Raw genomic sequence first — 17312 nt, 5'->3', positions numbered from 1 at the left:
CAACACATCCCAATGTTCAGATGCTTGCATAAGGATTTGGAGCCCAGGAAGAAATGCCAGGAAGTGTAGCCTCTCTATCAAGTCAAGACCTCCTAGGCTGAGTTCACCCGCGCCGGCTTCTGCTCCCCCAGCTCAGCAGAATGTCTCCTGAGCAACGCCTCTCCTGTCAATCAAGTGACCACACAGCTGTCTCAGCAGCAAGCCTAGCAGAAACATTCTGAACGGAGCCACGTGCCAGCTTCCTCTCCCTTCCGTATGCTCGCTCTTCAAGAAGACGGGCCGTGAAGCAAGCCTTAACATCAAGGCTGATGCAAGATTCTGTGAACCGGAGTTCAGGAAACAACCATCCAAACCCACAGAGCAGCCGTGACCGCAAATGAGATGAAGAAACAACTAATTGTTTGGGAAACCGTGCATCTCAGTGGCTTGAAAGGCTTAGGCAAAGGCTACTTGGCAACTTCTGAGATTGTGTGTGCCTGCCATGTGGGACGGAGGCCAGGGGAAGGCAGCTCAGCCCTCCCGCCGGAGGAGCAGGTGCAAACCACAGCAGCAAAAAAGCTTCTCCCACAGTTCCCGTCCTATCACAGGTCAGAGTCTCCCTTCACTGAGGGTGAGATCCCCAACTCCCAAGTGACTGGGTGGTTTCTGCCCCTCCCGTAAACTCGCCTTCTAGATTCTTCTATGCCCTGCCACAAGTGCTACCACCTGCTCACAGTCGAGTCCTTAACACAGGATGCCCTACACAGGTATCCATAGACTTCCAACGCCGAGGTAAGTCCGCTTCATGTGCACAGACCTGGACTATGCTGCACTCCTTGCCACAACACCTGCTCCTGTGTTCTGGGCACTTAAGTCTGCCCTTTGCCCCAGATGGCTCCAGGCACACGTGCCTCCCTCTACACTCCAGATTCATTACCTGTCTGAAAAGAAGCCCTGCAGGACCCAAGTGAGGCCTGGACCCCATCTTAAGTCTCCTCTAATGGGAGTTGTTGGCCCAGCAGTGGTACTTATGACCCAGAGGTTGCCTGGAGTGACTGATATGGCGTGCATATGTGTCTTTGCCCACTCAGTCCAGCCCTCCTCCTGACTACTTGTGGACAGAACTCTCTCTGATCCCCATGTTTGTACTGTGAGCTGTTAGTCCCTATGTGATGGCATGTGAAGACGGTGCCTACAGTCTAGGGATGAAGCTAGGGGATCGAGAGCTTCCCTAGCATGCACAAAACCCTAGGTTCTGTGCCAAACTTCACAAAATACAAGATGAGGTTGACATGAGGGAACAATGCCTTCCCAAGAGCCCCAGGGGCAGTCTGTATGTCTCTCTTACAGATGCAGCAGAAAGGTCTAACTGTAAACTCAGCAGAGCCCAGCACAGAGCTGTCTACACTGGTACCCTGATCTTGGGCATTCAGCGCCCTGGACTGTAAAGATATGGATGCCTATGATCTTGTTACACAGCCTGCCTGATGCTACAGTCTCAAGAGACCTGTTTTGACCAAGTCATTTCTCCATAATGTCCTGAGCCAAGCTCACAGGCAGGTACCAAGGCTAAGGGACTGCCCTGTCCAGGACCACAGGGCCAGCCTGTGACAAGGCTTGCTCAGAGAGCCGCTGTCACCTCCACATTGCCTGTGTGCATCCTTGCCCATCTTCCCCTCCCTCTGTCCCTGGCATCTGTATGTGTTTCCAGGTCTCTCCTGTTAGCAGCCTCACTCCACAGCTCTCCATCTTAACTGCTCAGTATGGGCCGCACGAAGGAAGGGACTTGTAATTCAGGACAGGTATCACCGGGAGACACTGTTCACAGCCAGACTGCTGTTGTCCAAATCTGCTGTGTCCTTTCATAGGATCATCCCATGCCACCTCTATAAAGGCAACAGTCATTCCTAACTTCAAGCTTTAGAGGCATCAGTGGTGGTGGCTAAGACCCAGCCAGCCTGGTGTTACAGTTACAGGGGGCAGGGGGAAGAACCCATCTTCTCAGCCTCCTTACCACAACATGGGAACCTGGGCAGAAGATGGCAGCTCTTAGCCTACATCCATCTCATGCAGGTCCTCTTCCTTTGAAGGGGGAGGGTCAGAAGTACAAATCACATCCTGCCCCCACGGAGTACCAGTTGCCTCAGGCTGACCACGTGTGGAATAGAATTCTGAGTCACCCCATGCTGCAAACCAGAGACCTCGGGAAGCAGCAGCAGCAGCCAGCAGCCAGACTTTCAAGGCCTCAGGTCTTCTGAGAAAAGTGCCCTACTCCAAACTGTCCCCAGCTCTCAGGATGAGTAAACCCAGCAGTTCTGAGCCTCTAATTGCAAGTGAGGCAGAGGTGCTAGCTAGGCAATGGCATGTTGCTGGGTGGGGGTGGACGGAGCAGTTTGCACCAAGCCCTAAGGTGGTGAAGGAGCTGCCTGCCTTCAACTGTGCCCTAGGAGATACACACATCTGTAAGATCCAAGCAATACAGGACGATGCTGTGGTACCCAACCCCAGCACCCTCTGACCCCAGCACTCTTTCACCCCAGCACCCTCTGACCCCGGCCACCCACACCCACTAGGCACCTTGGGCAGTGTTTTCAATAACCCAGAGCTCTGTCTAGAGACCTAAAGAGGAATAGGGTTGTGTGTCAGGGGTGCACAGGAGATGCTACTGGGAGATGGGTGGCTGGCCAGTCAAGTTCACCTTTGGAGTATCATCTAGAGAAGCATGGCATACAGGTCTTGTCCAGGTCCCAGGTTTGGATATGTCACCCCACTTCGTCCCATACGAGACTTGTTAGCAGGAACCAGTGTGCACAGACTCCTGGCTCTGCACGGGTCAGAGCAAGACCCTGGGCATATGGCTAGAAACACAGCCTTCTGGAAGGCAGCTCTTAGTAGTACAGGGACTGTGTGTATGTGAGAGAGAGGCAGAGATTGTACAGGTGGCTGTGGAGGTCAGATGGAAAAATCTCTGGTATTGATGTTCAGGGCTGTCCTCCTTGGATGTGTCCTGGTCATGAACAAGGCAGAGGACGGTGCCCTGAGCTTTGGGCCATACCATTCATCTGCTGGGCAAGATCTTTTCCTTAACTGTGTCGAAGAGTCCATGATCTAAGGTAGACCTAAAACTCAGGGGAGTTCTGGGGGCCAGAGAGCTGGCTCAATGGAGGGACACATAGCAAAAGACAGAAGATAGCCAGCCGGTTCCAGGACCCACAAGAGGTCTAACAAGTCAGCACAGCTTATGTACCCCCCCCATAAAGGGTTGACACAAGTGCGTCATGGCTAGACAGAAACTGATGTAGGGGACAAGGCCCCGGGAGAACCCTGTCTGCTGTGAAGAAGCCAATGATGACCCCATGGGGAAGAATGGACATCTTAGCAGATGGGACTATGAGTGATTAACTCAGAAAACCAAGGCCCTAGACGACAACTCCAAGTAGAGGGTAATGGGAGGGGTTCCTATGCCTAGAAAGTGACATGATACCTCTTAATGATGTCAGGGGAGAAAGGGTCCTTCATCAGCCCGTAGACTTGGTGAATTCAGAACCCCTGGTAGTTTATAAAAAGCATGGACTGAGGCCCAACAGTGTTGATCCTGCAGCACCGAGTGGGGCCCTATACATCTCTCAGTTCAGACAACTGATCAGAGAGCCAAAGGAAGTCCCGAGCATGGAATTCAGGGAGCCATCTCTCTGGTGGAGTGAAGGGTGTGTTCAAGAAGACACGCAGAGTTCAGGCACCACGCTTACCTGAAGCCCAGGAGCAGCCACTCTGATGAGGCAGCCTGAACACCACCAAGGCTGAATCAGCCAGCCACACACTGTCCCTCCTGTTAGGGGCAAAACCCAGACCCTGGAAGATTATATAGCACAGCCACCTCTTACAGAGCTCGAGACGTCACAGACAGGGGCAGGGCGGGACTAAGAGAAAGTGACCAGAGCCTGTGCTCTGCTTGAACCCAGGATGAAAATGTACATCACACACACACACACACACACACACACACACACACACACACACACACTACAATGTAACATATAATATGCAAAATACATATTCCTGAGTGTATCGCTATACATTATAAATGTTATTATCTATAATGAGCATTTACAGAGCAACTGAAACTGTGAGCCCTACATTTTATATGATTAAAATTTTCTCACTTTTAGGAAGGACAATGGAAAAAGCAGGGATTTTTTTTAAAGTCCTTAAGTTTTAGAGACTGGGTCAGGAAGGCCAGGCTAGTCTCAGACTCCCTCTGTAAGCCAATGTTGATGCTGAACTCCTGATCTTCCTGCCTCTACCTCACCAGATCTGGGATGACAGGCACACCCTATCGCCATGTGGTGCTGAGATGAAACCCAGAGTCTGCCCGCACTCTGCCAACTGAGCCACATCTCCAGGCTCTGTTAGAGAGTCAAGACTGAGGGGTTATAGCCAGCCAGTCTTCTCCAAACCATCAGAGGGCTCAAAGGTCAGAGGCACCCCGGTTTAAATTTGCTCTCAAAGGAGTATCAATAGGTAGTATATAATTTTGGTTCTTATTTGTTCATATAGTTGATAAAACACGCAAGCTTTAGTCCACACATAGGACTCTTTCCTGCCTGATGCCTCAGGCACATTGCGAAGCAGAACAAGACAGGGTAGGAAGTCCTTATTTAGACCCAGCTGATGGCAGGGACAAAGGGACCTGCTCAAATCAGCCATTCAAACCTTAAAACATCAATTATGTTAAGGCCATGAGTTCATAATGGCTCTAAATTAGTCACACACGCACACACAACTCCAATTGATACCCAGGGAAGGATGTTAATAAACCAACCTATTCTTTTTAAAGTGGTAAATAATGGAGAAGAATCAGGGCATTCATCTGGCTTTCCCGTCTCGTTGAATTCTCCCATTGTGGGCGTAGGGAAGTTTCCCTTCACAGCCCTTTTCCAGCTTACCGGAGAGGAAGGGTTGGCTGGATGGGAATAGAGTGTCACCCAGCGCAGATAGTCTACCAGGGGACTTGTTGGGGGGAAGCATTCCCTAGCAAACACTACTAACTTCCAGGGACAGGTCACCTGAAGCCACACCCCTCCCAGTGAGGATACACCACTGCCTGGGAGGTAGCCTTTCAATAATGGGAAGCCTGTCACACCTCTCAACTGGCATGCTACCATAAATGACCTCTAGAGGCAGAGAACCAAGCTGAACCTCCCCCACTAGAACAACAGAAGCAGAAAGAAGCTGGGCCAGGAGAAATTCCACAGGACAAAATACCACGTTCATGTTTCTTGCAGTAAAAATGGTTAACTAAGCGCTGTGATAGGCCCATCCTTGTGAAACTTTGGGGCACTATTTAATAGAGGAGCAATGGAGCAGTGTGGGGTAAGACAAACTTAGAACAAAGACAGTCACTCTCTTGAGCTAATTCTAGTGCAAACACATGATAAAATCATAACAATAAACAAGGTGGGCTGGGAGATGGCTCGGCATAAATTCCTGCTGCACTAGCAAGCGGATCGGGAACCCATGTAAAAAGTCTGGACATGCTGGCATACACTAATAATCCCAGTCCTAGGAAGAGAGGTGGACCCCTGGGGGTCGCCAGCCAGCCAGGCCAGTGAGCTCCAGGTTCAGCGAGAGACCCTGACTCGAAAAGTGTAAGGTGACAAGTGAAAGAGAAAAAGACTTGATATTGACCCTCTGACCTCATGGACACAAGAGCGCACATGGGTCCCGCAGCCATGGATGAAGGCAGCAGACCGACAGAGGCAGGGGAGACTTCCAGGATCCCTACCTGTGCAGATGCTGCTTTAGGCAGCCACGGGAGTCAATGATGCTCCTGAATCTCCATGCCTATGGGTCCCCACAGGAATGTGACCAAAGCCAGTCAGCAAAGGACAGCCAGCAGATGGTGTGCTGCCAAGTAGCTCAGATGCAGGAGGCAAATGGTGGGCCTGTGGATTCAGGTTCTATAGGACACTACCATGCCTGGGCCTTCCTTGCCTTTGACTTCTGACAGCTGTGAGGGAAGGGGGCCAAAAGGAGCCAGATTCTTGACTTTTCTAAGGGACACCGTACAATTTTCTGTACAATGCCCCACTTCTTTAACACTGACATCTACTCTAAATATTTAAAAAAAAACCCAAACCACTGTGTGGGTGGGCCAAGCAAAATTTTCAGGCTAACTGCACCCAGGGAATATTAGTGGGCCACCCCTTTCCCACATCTGAGAGCTGACGACAATTCAACACATGTGTAGGAAGACACGGAGAGAACTATTGAATCAGTTTGGGATCAGTTCATTTGTCGGGGCCCAATAAAGCTGAGAATTCAAAAGACGCCATCAGCTCCCAGAAATCTGTGCGCCCCAGCTGCTGGGCTCGCACAGGCATTCCGGCATCCTCAGTTTATACAACAGAACCTCCACTTTCTCCAGGCTTTTGGAAAACCCAAAGGGACAGCAGAATCAAGGGGCCACAGAAAAAACTCATTTGTTAGTCCACAGGAGGTACTTTATCCAAAGTGCCTGCACCCAACAGTTCTGCCACAGACCCAAGCTGGGTGCCCCACATTGGATGCAATGTGACCCAGGGGCTACCTGCTCTGGCTCACCTGCCCAGAGATCTAGTTTCAGAGCAGTACAGAAGGTAAAAAAGACATCAGTCCAAGCCCAACAGGCTTTGTTCCTAAGGACCAGAGCCCAACCCCGAGTATCTTCCACTTCACCCACAGACAGAGCAGACGGTGTGGAGGAGCAAAACAGACCCAGCCCCTCCCTTATAAACGGTCTCAATGTCACTGGATCCACAGATCAATAAAAAATTAAAGAGGTGTCAAAAACCCCATGGGAAAGAGCCAAGTTGATGGTTTAATCATTCCCCAAGACCCAAGCCCTTCTCCAGGTGCTAAAATCAAGTCCAGCACATCCAGGGCAAGATGCAAGTCCAACAGAACGGTAGAGGGCAAAGCCCAAGAACCAAATCCAAACAGCAGCTCAATGGGATGGGAGGGAAAAAAGCTACAAATTCTTCACAAAAGAGACACAAGGTGGGGGCTAAGGCCCTGGGAAAACAAAACTCCACCAGCTACCCAATATGAATTTACTGGTGGAGAAGGAAGAGCTGAGAGAGTACAGAAGGAAGATTCTAGAAGATGACCAGGCTAACTGCTGGCCGGTCAGTTCCTAGCCTTGAGCCACGAACTTGCTTTTTGGGGATGTGCTTTTCCGTAGAGAAGTAGGCTACAGCTGGAGTAGATATTTGAGGGAAATAGATTCATATATTACATAAACACACAAGATTACTTTAGGTGTGGCCTGGGAGACGGGGGCCCAGCACGGTCTACAGGGTGCTGGCAGATGGCTCAGTGGCTAATGTACTTGCTATGAAGATCCAGGCTGTCATTTTGGGGTGGTCCATTTTTAGCACTACACTATTGATTTGGGGTGGGTGTTAATATAGTTCAATATTTAAATACAGTGGAAAATACTCAGTTTTCACCCCAAGTCTACTGCTCATGCATTTCCTATGAAGAACAAGAGCCAAACAGCTTTCAAAACAGCACTTTCCACACCCACAGATGTTTGGTCACATGCATGCACAAGTTAGGCTGTCCCCGCAGGTCACCTCCAGGCTCTGATCAGCACAAGACCACATCCCCTCTCCCCAGGAGGGAGAAAGACAGCAAGGACGCCTATAGATTTGGGCCCTGGTCCTTCTGCACCCACAGTCTCCTTCCTGTGGCTAAGACTCGAGGGCACGCCCATGCCCCCAAGCCCTGTGGTGGGCTTGGTGGTGAGCTGGCCTGATGACCCTCAAACCACAGTTCAGCTGTGGCATCACCATGGCTCCCCGGAGGCGTCATCGACGGTGAGAGTCACAGGTGACAGTCACTGCTTCCCTGGCATTGCTCCCAAGGGTCTGCACCAGTCACAGAACCATAGCCACCCTACATTCATACTAAGGAAGTGGTGGAGGTGACCTACACTCCTGTCCTACTTTGGCACTTCTAGACTCATCTCAAACAACCCAACTTGGGGAAAGATGCTCACCTCGGCTCCATCTCCTTCCTGCTGGGGATTCACCTTCACCAACGTCAGCTGTGTCTAAAATGAGCATGAATCCCAGGTCCACACTCTGAGGTTCTCAGACTACAGACCTTATTGGGCCCTATGAATATACTTTGTGTTATCTAAATGTGCAAACCCACAAAAGCGCTTAATTTACGCCCCAGATCAATGACAACAAAAGAATCATTATAGGAAAAATTATGTAAAACTATTTCTTTCCAGAATTTTCTATTTAATATTTTGGACTGGAGTTGCGCTTAAGAACCTGAACTGAAGAACGAAAATCCAAAGATAAGGGAGGTGACTATAAACTTTTGGTTGTCCTGGAAATGGCACGTGAACTTGACTCTTGCTTTCCTCACATCTGTTTCTCAAAGGCAGTCAGAGCCACTTCTCCAAAGATATCCAGATCTCTGCTGCTGAAAACTCCCAGCACCACCTGCTGCCCCAGGTCACCCTCACCTGCTGTCCCCAGAATGCTCTCCCTTCAGACCGTCCCATGGCAGTGTTCAGCTCCCTGCTGCCCGCCAGCTCCTGCCTGTGTGACTTCCCCCATCTGTCATTGTTCCACCCCTAAGACACTGGCATCTACACTGCATCTTTCCCCACACATAACAAAAATGCCTCAAGACAAGGCTTTATTTCTTACCCCCCACCCAAAGCCCAGGACAGCGCCTGGTTCAGGCGGCAGCCAGCAAATATTTGGAGGTCTGGGCATGAACAGTGGGAGATCAGAGGCCAAGGACCACTGTGGAGGACTACGTGGGAGGACAGGGAGAGCTGGGGAGGATGGAGAAGGGATGGGGGAGGGACTCAGTTACAGGACCAGCTGCCATGTGCAGCTGAACTGCCCAGGCACAATCTGAGGCTTTAGGGGAGAGAGTAGATCCGCGACCCAGGACAAAGCAGGTCAGCGTTTACAGACTCAACTGCTCCCAGAATGTCACACATTTCCCATTTTGAGGAGACTTTTGTAAGCATCTTTAAGCACCAGAGTGGGAAAAGCAGATGAGCTCTCAGCCCAAGAAGGAACAGGCCCAAACAATAAAGAACATGCAGGAATGCAGCCCAGAAGAGGGGCACAAGGCAGGACACTTGGTCATGGGCCAAGTTTGGAGACACTGGGGTGTGGCGCTCCTTGGACCCAGGGGAGAGGCTGGGCAAACTTCCAAGGTCAATGTTTGCCTCTGTGCAGAGACTCATGTCTACTGTGCCCTGCTCACACACTGCCAGTGTGTGCCAGTTCTGGGCTCACTAGCTCTGGCTTCAGGGAATGAAACCCCTTTGAATGACAGCCGAAAGGAGCCCAGACCCTGTCACCCTCAGGCAGATGGAAGCATGTCTTGAGTCTGTCTGCCTGCTTTAAACCCCAAACAACAGATCAAGAACCCCACACCACAAAGGAATGTATGCAAGGTTCTGGGTGCAGGGCCAGGTCTCTCGGGAGAATCCAAAGCCCTGGCATCTAAAAGCCAAACTGTGCCCACATTTTCTGAGTTCACCCCAGAGCACAGCAGGCCACACCAAGCAGAACTTTGGGAACAAAGCAAGCCAAGCCCCCAAAAAACTGGCCAATGACACCTTGCTGCCTTGGGGACATGTGACTCAGGCCCAGGGAGACAAAGTATAGATGGAGAAATCTGAACATAAGATTTGAGGGACCAGCGCTGGGCTGCAGGACCAGACATGCTGTGGTCACACCTCCAGGGCTATGGGCTGACAGAGGACAGAGACCGTGGGAATGGCTCCCCTCAAAGGGCACCTCCTGGTCTTACAGTTTTTTTTTTAATGTCAACCAGGACAGTCAAGGCTCTGAGAAGTCTCACAACAACCTTTTTACCTTCTAAAACCACAGAACCTTCCTACAGAGGATTCCCCGCAGAGATTGGAGATGGGAGGGGGGTCACAAGCATGGCGAAGGGGTACTGAAGAAAAGCTTCCTGCAGTGGAAACTATCTGTGCTCAAATCTCTCTGTGCCTGAGAGCGGAATCCTGGTGGGGAGGGGAGCTCACCCCGACACACCTGTGAGCCTTCCTATGGATTCCCCATAGGGCCCCCAAACCCAGCTGCTTCCTCTGTGGCACGAGTCATCCCTTCTGCACATATGGGGCAGACACAGACGACCACCTCTGACCCACTGAGGTATCTACCTGCAAGTTCCATAACTGAGGTGACTCACGTTCATCTTTAATGCAAGATGATGGTGGAGGGGGCGGCACATCACTGCTCCCAAAGACCAAACCAACCCCCCTTCCCCAGAGGCTGCTGGGAAACACCTGCCCTGTTCAGACACTAATCCCTAAAGCACCTTGTCTCCAATGGGGTCAGTCCCCTGCCTCCACATGAAGTGAGGCCAGGTACACACTGAGGATGGTGGGAGCTGCAGCTCTGTTGAGTTCTCTTTGAATCAAGCAGCGAGACTGGGCTCTCACTGGGATGTCTAACATTCACAGATAGAGTGTACAGAAGTCCCTCACCGCTGCACTTGACCCCCAAGCCCCTCAGTTCACACAGTGTTGCTATTGGGTTGGTCTGCCCAGGCATATGGGACCATGCTTTAGTAAGTGTCCCAAAGGGTAGTTGCTCAAAGAGGTTTGACCTTGGTTGATATTTCTATCACAGAGATAGATGCTGTCAGTGTCAGAAGTCTCAGAACACCCAGGTAGCCAGGCTGGACAAGAATTCAAAGACTCCGAGCAAACCCAGTATAATTTCCTGTCACCCACAAGTCTCTATGGTAACCATGGCAACTGTTCTAGGGCATCCTACCTTGCTCCCTGTTGGATTCCTGAGAGTTAAAGTTATCGTGCTTTCAGGGGTTACTTGAATATTCCTAATCTAAAAATCCAAAATGCTCTGAAATTCCAAACTCGTGGATCAAAATGATTCCCAGGAAATTTCAAATTCTCGATTTCTCCAGATTGCAGATTTGGGAGTTAGGAAGGCAGGAATGGTAATGCAGAGTTACAGGGTGTTGCCAAATCCAAACCACTTTTGTTCCTGGATGTTCTGGGTGTGGGATCCTCCACCCTGTATCAGCTGCTACTGTCCATGAACTGAAGCTGGAGCTGGCGGCAGGGAGCAGCTCGCCACTTAGAGTTTCTTTCTCCACTTCAGAAACCTCCATCCCAGATTTCTGATTTTCTGGAGCCTCAAAGGGAAGAGAAGTCTTGTCTCCTCCGCCTGCCCCACCCTCTCTGCCCTCAGGCACCCTTTGCTCATCTCAGGTGAGTGTGGCCTTCCTCTGAGAGGCCAACTAACCCCTGTCTCAGCTGCTCTGACAAGCCATGCCTCTGACAAGCTGGGGGCACCTTCACACAAAGCCTTCTTCCACCCTCTCCCTGGCCCTGCCCCCCATCAGCTGAGCTCGCCCCAGCGGAAACCCATTGCTGCCCCCCATCAATGGTCTCTGTGTCCCAGCAACACGTGCCAGAGCTGCCCGCAGCCCCCATTCATGCTCCGGATAGAGCCCCTTTCAAGGCTGTGCTCCCTCCTCGCTCTCCGCCCCACCCCCACATACTGAAGAGGGCCATAAAGTGGGACGTTTCCTCCACGGGAAAGAAAGAAATCTTCCTTTCTGCTTTCCTGCCGTTCATCTAAATCTGGCCCCGGAAAGAGTATGGAAGCGGTGGGACAGGCCCAGTTCATGACCTCAGGGGACACGCCAGTGGCCAGAACTCCCTCCATTGGCTTTTCCTACTGGAGCAGTGGGAGGGCACACCTATGGCTGCCAGCACCCACCCCAAGCTCCTGCAGGGAGAGGGTACGCGTGTGACAATAAAGCTTATCTTATATCATTCCCTCAGGTTAAAATAGAGATACTGAGGCCCAAGGAGGTGGCAGGGTAGACTGGGCTGTATGGGCGGACTTCTGGTATGGGGACATGGAGGGCACCTTCTTCGGGGACACTGAGCAAGCACAGCTTCTTACCGTCATCCAGGTAGGTCTGGTCCAGGTTCTGTTCCTGTTTGACTGTCACTCCAGTGGGCATAGCGTCCTTCTGGTCACTGACTGGGGGTCCGTTTTTGGTAGCTCTTTGGCTCAGGGCAGTCTGTTGTTGGATGACTGTGGGGTAGGAACCTGGGCTCAGCCTCTGGCCTTGGTTGATGGGAGGTGGGCCAGGCCTGGCAGAACCAGGGCCGAAGTTCTCACAGTACATGATATGCTGAAACTCCTGGTGCCCCCCGCCTCGCAGCTGCTGGTTGGTGGGTGAGTAGTGAATCACGGGCGAGGCCTGCTGGCTAGCCGAGGATGTGTGCGGCAGGGTGGAACCCTGGCCCTGGCCCTGGCCCTGGGAACCAGCATGCACCAGCACAGAGCGGTGGGCATCGGCCAGGCCTAAGGGTGCTGCCAGGAGGGCCGGCTGCTGGTAGCCTAGCAGGCCTGGACTCAGGCTCTTGCTCCTCTGGTAGAGAGCGGCCGCGGGGCTCTGCTGCTGGTAGCGGGCATCGGGGGATGACAGCCCCGAGCGGAACTGTTGGCAGGGGGCCATGGTAGCCACGAGACAGGAGGGGGACTCAGCCAGCATTGGGTGCTGTGGGTAATACGGCTGGCTCCCCAGGCCTCCATGGGCAGGGCTGCAGATCAGAGAAGGGTCATACTCGTCGGGCTCTGTCTTGATGGCAGGGGCTGTGGGAGAGAAAAGCGCAGGGCTGCAGCAATCATGGTGACCTGTGAGTGTGTGCCGAGGAGGAGAGGCACTTTGAGAAGCCAAGTGAGCGGGAGCATGGCTGGTCTGTCACTCATTAGCCTTGGGCCACAAGATCCCCCCCCCCCCGGAATTGTCATCAGGCAAAACTTGACCTTGACAATGCCCTTGAACTATAGACTTTTCCCCTGTGGATGGGTGGAGGGTGGGCTGGAGTCTGTATTAGCCTCGTTCCTCAAGGTGGGAGCTGAAAGGAAAAAGCTTGTGGTGACTCCCCCGCCTCTCGAGCCATCTGTCCCCATCGTGTCCCTGCAATGTCCCCTCCTACTGGACACTGTCCAACATAGTCAGCGATGTTCAGTCGTCACTGCCAACTTGACAGGGCCTAGAGTCACCTAGGAGACACTCCTCTGGGTATGTCTGTAAAGGAGTTTCTACATGGGGTGAGTGTGAAGACCCGCCCAGAATGAGCACAGCAGCATCTGGGCTCCCAGACTGAAGAAGCCTCCATCTCTGTTTCCTGTGATGTAGTGCGACCAGCCGCTTCCCTCTCCTGCTATCCCCACCATGAAAAGCGGTACCCCTCTAAATGTCAAAATAAAACCTTCACCCCTTAAGTTGCATTTGTCGGGTATTGTTCACAGCAAGGAGAAAAGCAGGCCACCCCTTCCCAGCACCCTTCCTTAGCATCACCAGGTTCAGGAGGGAGAGACAGCTACATGAAGGAACAAGAGGATGGTCACCAAGGGTGAGTGGGGCAGCCTCTTGAAAGTCAGGGTTGGAGAAGGCAACTATGTCTACGAATGCCATCCAAAGGCCAGCGCCTCAGTTCTAGACAGCTAGGGACCGCAGGGTGGGCCTTGCTAGGGTTCCATTCCACCAGCCGAGCACTGGCGCCCAGCCCAGGGAGGCCCTGCTACCGCAGATGGGGCGAGAATGTCAGGGCGCAGAGGCGACGGCCTTCTTGCTGAGAGGACTGCTCCACATGCAGGGTTTGTGCGAGGTTCTCTCTCTCTGCAGCTCTGAGGCCCATGGGATGCCACTTCTGCTGCTGACGGCATGGCACATCAGCCCTCGTGGTGGCACCCTCGTAGGGATCACACAAGTCTACCATGCACCCTGCTGAAGCTGAGCCGCCCAATCAGGGACAGTGGGGTTTCAGAACCGGGACTGCAGGTTTACAGGCCAGAGGTCCTTCTTCCCTGGCCTGGAGGGGGGCAGGGACGGGCTTTTCCCCAGCTGCTGTAGTTACTAGTTAACTACTGCTGTAGTTACCTAACCTACCGGCTACCCTGGAGTTGTAACTAAAGCCACTCTATGAGGTTAGTTCCATTTCTGCAGAATTTCATGAATGAGACCTTCTGGTCTGGGTGTGCCTTTAGTAACCCCACCCATGTGGGGAGACACTCAAGGATCCTGAGAGTCCTAGAACAAGTCCACTTTGACCCTGAATGTGATCAAACCTAAGACAGGGAGGGGCAGCAAGAGACACCTGCTTAGCCGTCTGCCTCCAAATGCCCGTACCCACAACCAAGGAAAACACGTATGACTATAGCAGCTGGCACCTGGCATCAGCAGGCCACACAGGGAGCTACTCTCACATGGAAACACCTTCCAACACAAGAGGAAACTGAGGCTCAGAGTGGGTGATTCACTTTCCCCAGGTAACCCAGCCGGAAGCAGACCTTGGGAATCCTGAGTCCCTGGCCAGTGCTCTCTGTGAACTTGAAGGTTATTGGGGAGAATGCCTCACCTGGATGGTAGGTAAAGTGCTGTGGCTGACTTCGTTTTCTCTTTCCGTTGATGACGTAGAAGTTCACTTTTACGGGTACTCGGATGTGCTTGTTCCGATACTCGGGGATCTCAACAAAAAGCATGTTCTAGAAGGAAGCAGTTGTCATGAACTTGACTGCAAACAGCACACCAGGATTCCTGCCAAGATCCCAATCAAGTCCACCCAGGCCCACCACGGCAGGCCCTCTGGCTTCGTTCCCCACATCTACAGTGAAGGGAATTTAACTTTTCATCCCAGCAAGGAAAGCTGGTCTAGCAAAGTGTGTCAGATGTCCCGGTCACAAACCACAGGGCCTGGGGCTCCCTAAGTGGCAAGCACTCACTAAGTGCAGTTTGTACTTGCTGAGTAACTGCGAAGTTCAGTGTGGGGAGGAGGGAGGGAAGAGGGAGGAGGAAGGTGGGAGAGAGAAGGGAAGAGAAGAGAGGGATGGGGGAGGGAGAGACAGGTGGAGGAGGGAAGGATAGAAAGGGGAGAGGGAGAAAAGAAAAAGAAGGAAAGGAAGGAGAGAAGAAAGGGAAAGAGGAAGGAAGGGAGGAGCAGAGAAGAGGGAGGAAGGAGGGAAGGAGAGAGGGAGGGAGGAAGGGGGAGCAGGGGACAGAGACCTCAGGGGGGACTCTGAGCTCTCGGGGCCATTTTGGGGTCTTACAGGCTGACTCTTGTCTTTATCCACCGTGGCTTCCATCTCCCAGACCTGCTGCCCATCTGGAAAACACAAAAGACAACTATCTTTGAAGGAACCAGAAGCCAACGACATAGGACAGGGCTGACAAATCACGTTCTCCGTCGCATCACCTGAGCGAGGTGTGCGGTGTGCCGGGGTGCCGGGGTACCTGTGGTGGGGGACAGGGAGGGAGGGAGGGAGGGAAGGAGGGAGAAAGTGTGTGTGTGTGAGAAAGAACGTGTATATGTGAGAGTGTGTATGTGTGAGACAGAGTTGTGTGTGAGAGAAGAGTTGTATATAAAAGTGTATGCATGTGAGACTGTGTGTGAGAAAGTTGTGTGTGCTCGCACGCGTGTGAGTTATGTGTGTCTGAGAGAGCTGTGTGTGTCCACATATTCAAATAGTTCTCTTAGCAGGAGAGAAACATAGTGCCAGTAGGAAATTCAGGATTAAAAGAGCAAAGACTCGGAGGAACCGCAGACTCCGCCAATGTGATCTCTTTCCATCCAAAGCCTATTTCTCTTTCTTAAAATAAAATCAGTGTTCTCCAAAGCACCTGATCACATTTGTCTATTTCCAGAAGGTCCTCAATCCCAAGGCTGTCTCAGGAGCCTTGTGATGGTCCTGGCTTGTTACCAGCGTCCCCTCATCTGAACACAGATGGTTCAGCTGTCCCACTCTTAATTGGGACAGACAGGTGGCCTGAGCATGCCTGACTCATGGGTCATCAGGAGGCGAGGGAACCCCTAAGCCCACTCCATGCTACCATGTGAGTCACGATTGCAATGAGAGGGCTCTGCTCAGCAGTGGCCTCTCCTTTCAAGGGCAGAGGGCCCTTCATTCCCCCAGTCTGAGGCCAGCAAACGGGGCCAAACAAAACTCTTGATTTTCAAATTATAGATTTCTCCCTTGACCACCTACACTGAAGCTGGGCAGTTCTCACTGAAACAAAACATTTCCGTGAGGGTTTCCAGGGTGTTTGTGGAGCATGAATGCTGAAGAATATTAAATAGTTTTATGAGAAAGGGAACATTCTCGAAGCTAGCACATGGTTGGAAAATGCTGAGTCAAAGTCCACTGGGTTCTTGACTCGGCAGAGGCTCCAGCATGCTCAGCACAGTGGGCTGCGAGACAGAGCACAGCCCAACATCTGGCCTCCGAACCCCGTCTCTTCCTGGAGCAGAGCTGCTGTAATCGCTTAGGACCCCTAATTCTGAGCGTTAGCCAGAGAGTCGTGGGCTGTGAGCAGCATTTGAACTTACTTGCCTAAGAATACGCCTCCCCCTTCCAAAGTAAAGCCCAACATAACAAAACTCCTGTAATTGCTGCAAAGCTGATGTGGCTAGAGGTTCTCACGGCAAAGGATAAGCGGAGTGCTTGGTGACAGCCAGTTTCAGTCCTGGCTTTGTGGTTCAATGGTGTGCAATTTGAACGTGGACACATGTATATATACCACACACCCAAAGTAAGGTGGAGGATACCCAACATCAACCTCTGACTTCCACAGCACACACACACACACACACACACACACAGATGCAGGTGCTCACAAACGGGCACATACACACAGAGATAGCAGAGGGAGGCGAGTACAGACATTCTTCCTGGTCTTAGATCTCTATGAAAGGGACCAGGTGATAGTGTTGGCTGTCTATCAACCACATTTTAAGAAAAAACAAATAGCCATAATGGGATATACAAAAATGGCATTGGCTGTAATGACTACTGAGGGCCAGGAGAAGCCACTCCAGAGGCAGGAGAAATGGTGACCAAAGGGACACCAAAGGCACCTGGCTGGAAGCCATCAACACACAGCTCCACAGTGCAAAAAGAGCCAGACAGGGTTATCCTTGCTTTTATGTCAAAGATGGGTCCAAGGTCATTGACAGAGACCCAGGTTGCACAGCCAGGCTCTGTGGGTTCCAACCTTGCTCACTGACTGCAGTCTGAATGCTGAGCCAGAAGCCCATGTGGGAAGCAATAAGGGGTTCCCCTCTTGCCCAGCTTCTCACTGCTTGAGCTTAATTCCATATGAGCTTCAATGCTTGGGGGAGAATATGGGAGGATGAGGCAGCAGCCAACCTGGGCTACAGAGTGACTCTCCAGAAACAGACAAAAAAGACAGAGGGGGAAGGAAGAAGGAAGGGGAGGTGTACAGTTGATTGGGTT

General features: G+C 51.9%; 1 protein-coding gene and 1 long non-coding RNA gene across 3 annotated transcripts in view; one reads left to right on the top strand and one right to left on the bottom strand.

The window, feature by feature from the left end:
• Nfatc2 (nuclear factor of activated T cells 2) overlaps nucleotides 1–17312 on the bottom strand; it is a 107800-nt gene that overhangs the window by 12491 nt on the left and 77997 nt on the right. For both annotated transcript variants that reach the window (XM_087910959.1, XM_087910958.1), the window contains exons 7-9: nucleotides 15129–15184; nucleotides 14441–14567; nucleotides 11970–12668 (exon numbers count right to left, since the gene is read on the bottom strand). In XM_087910959.1, coding sequence (XP_087767085.1) covers nucleotides 11970–12668; nucleotides 14441–14567; nucleotides 15129–15184 — 882 coding nt within the window. The remainder of the gene's footprint in view (nucleotides 1–11969; nucleotides 12669–14440; nucleotides 14568–15128; nucleotides 15185–17312) is intronic.
• On the top strand, nucleotides 11753–15268 carry LOC146892724 (uncharacterized). The gene is made up of 3 exons (XR_015004236.2): nucleotides 11753–11979; nucleotides 14352–14447; nucleotides 15131–15268. It is a non-coding gene; the product is annotated as an uncharacterized LOC146892724 (long non-coding RNA).

The sequence above is a fragment of the Myodes glareolus genome, chromosome 10 (assembly GCF_982192425.1).
Source record: "Myodes glareolus chromosome 10, mMyoGla1.1, whole genome shotgun sequence".
In the NCBI taxonomy this organism is placed as follows: domain Eukaryota; kingdom Metazoa; phylum Chordata; class Mammalia; order Rodentia; family Cricetidae; genus Myodes; species Myodes glareolus.
Note: the sequence above shows the minus strand (reverse complement) of the source record. Positions and strands in the feature narration are given on the sequence as shown.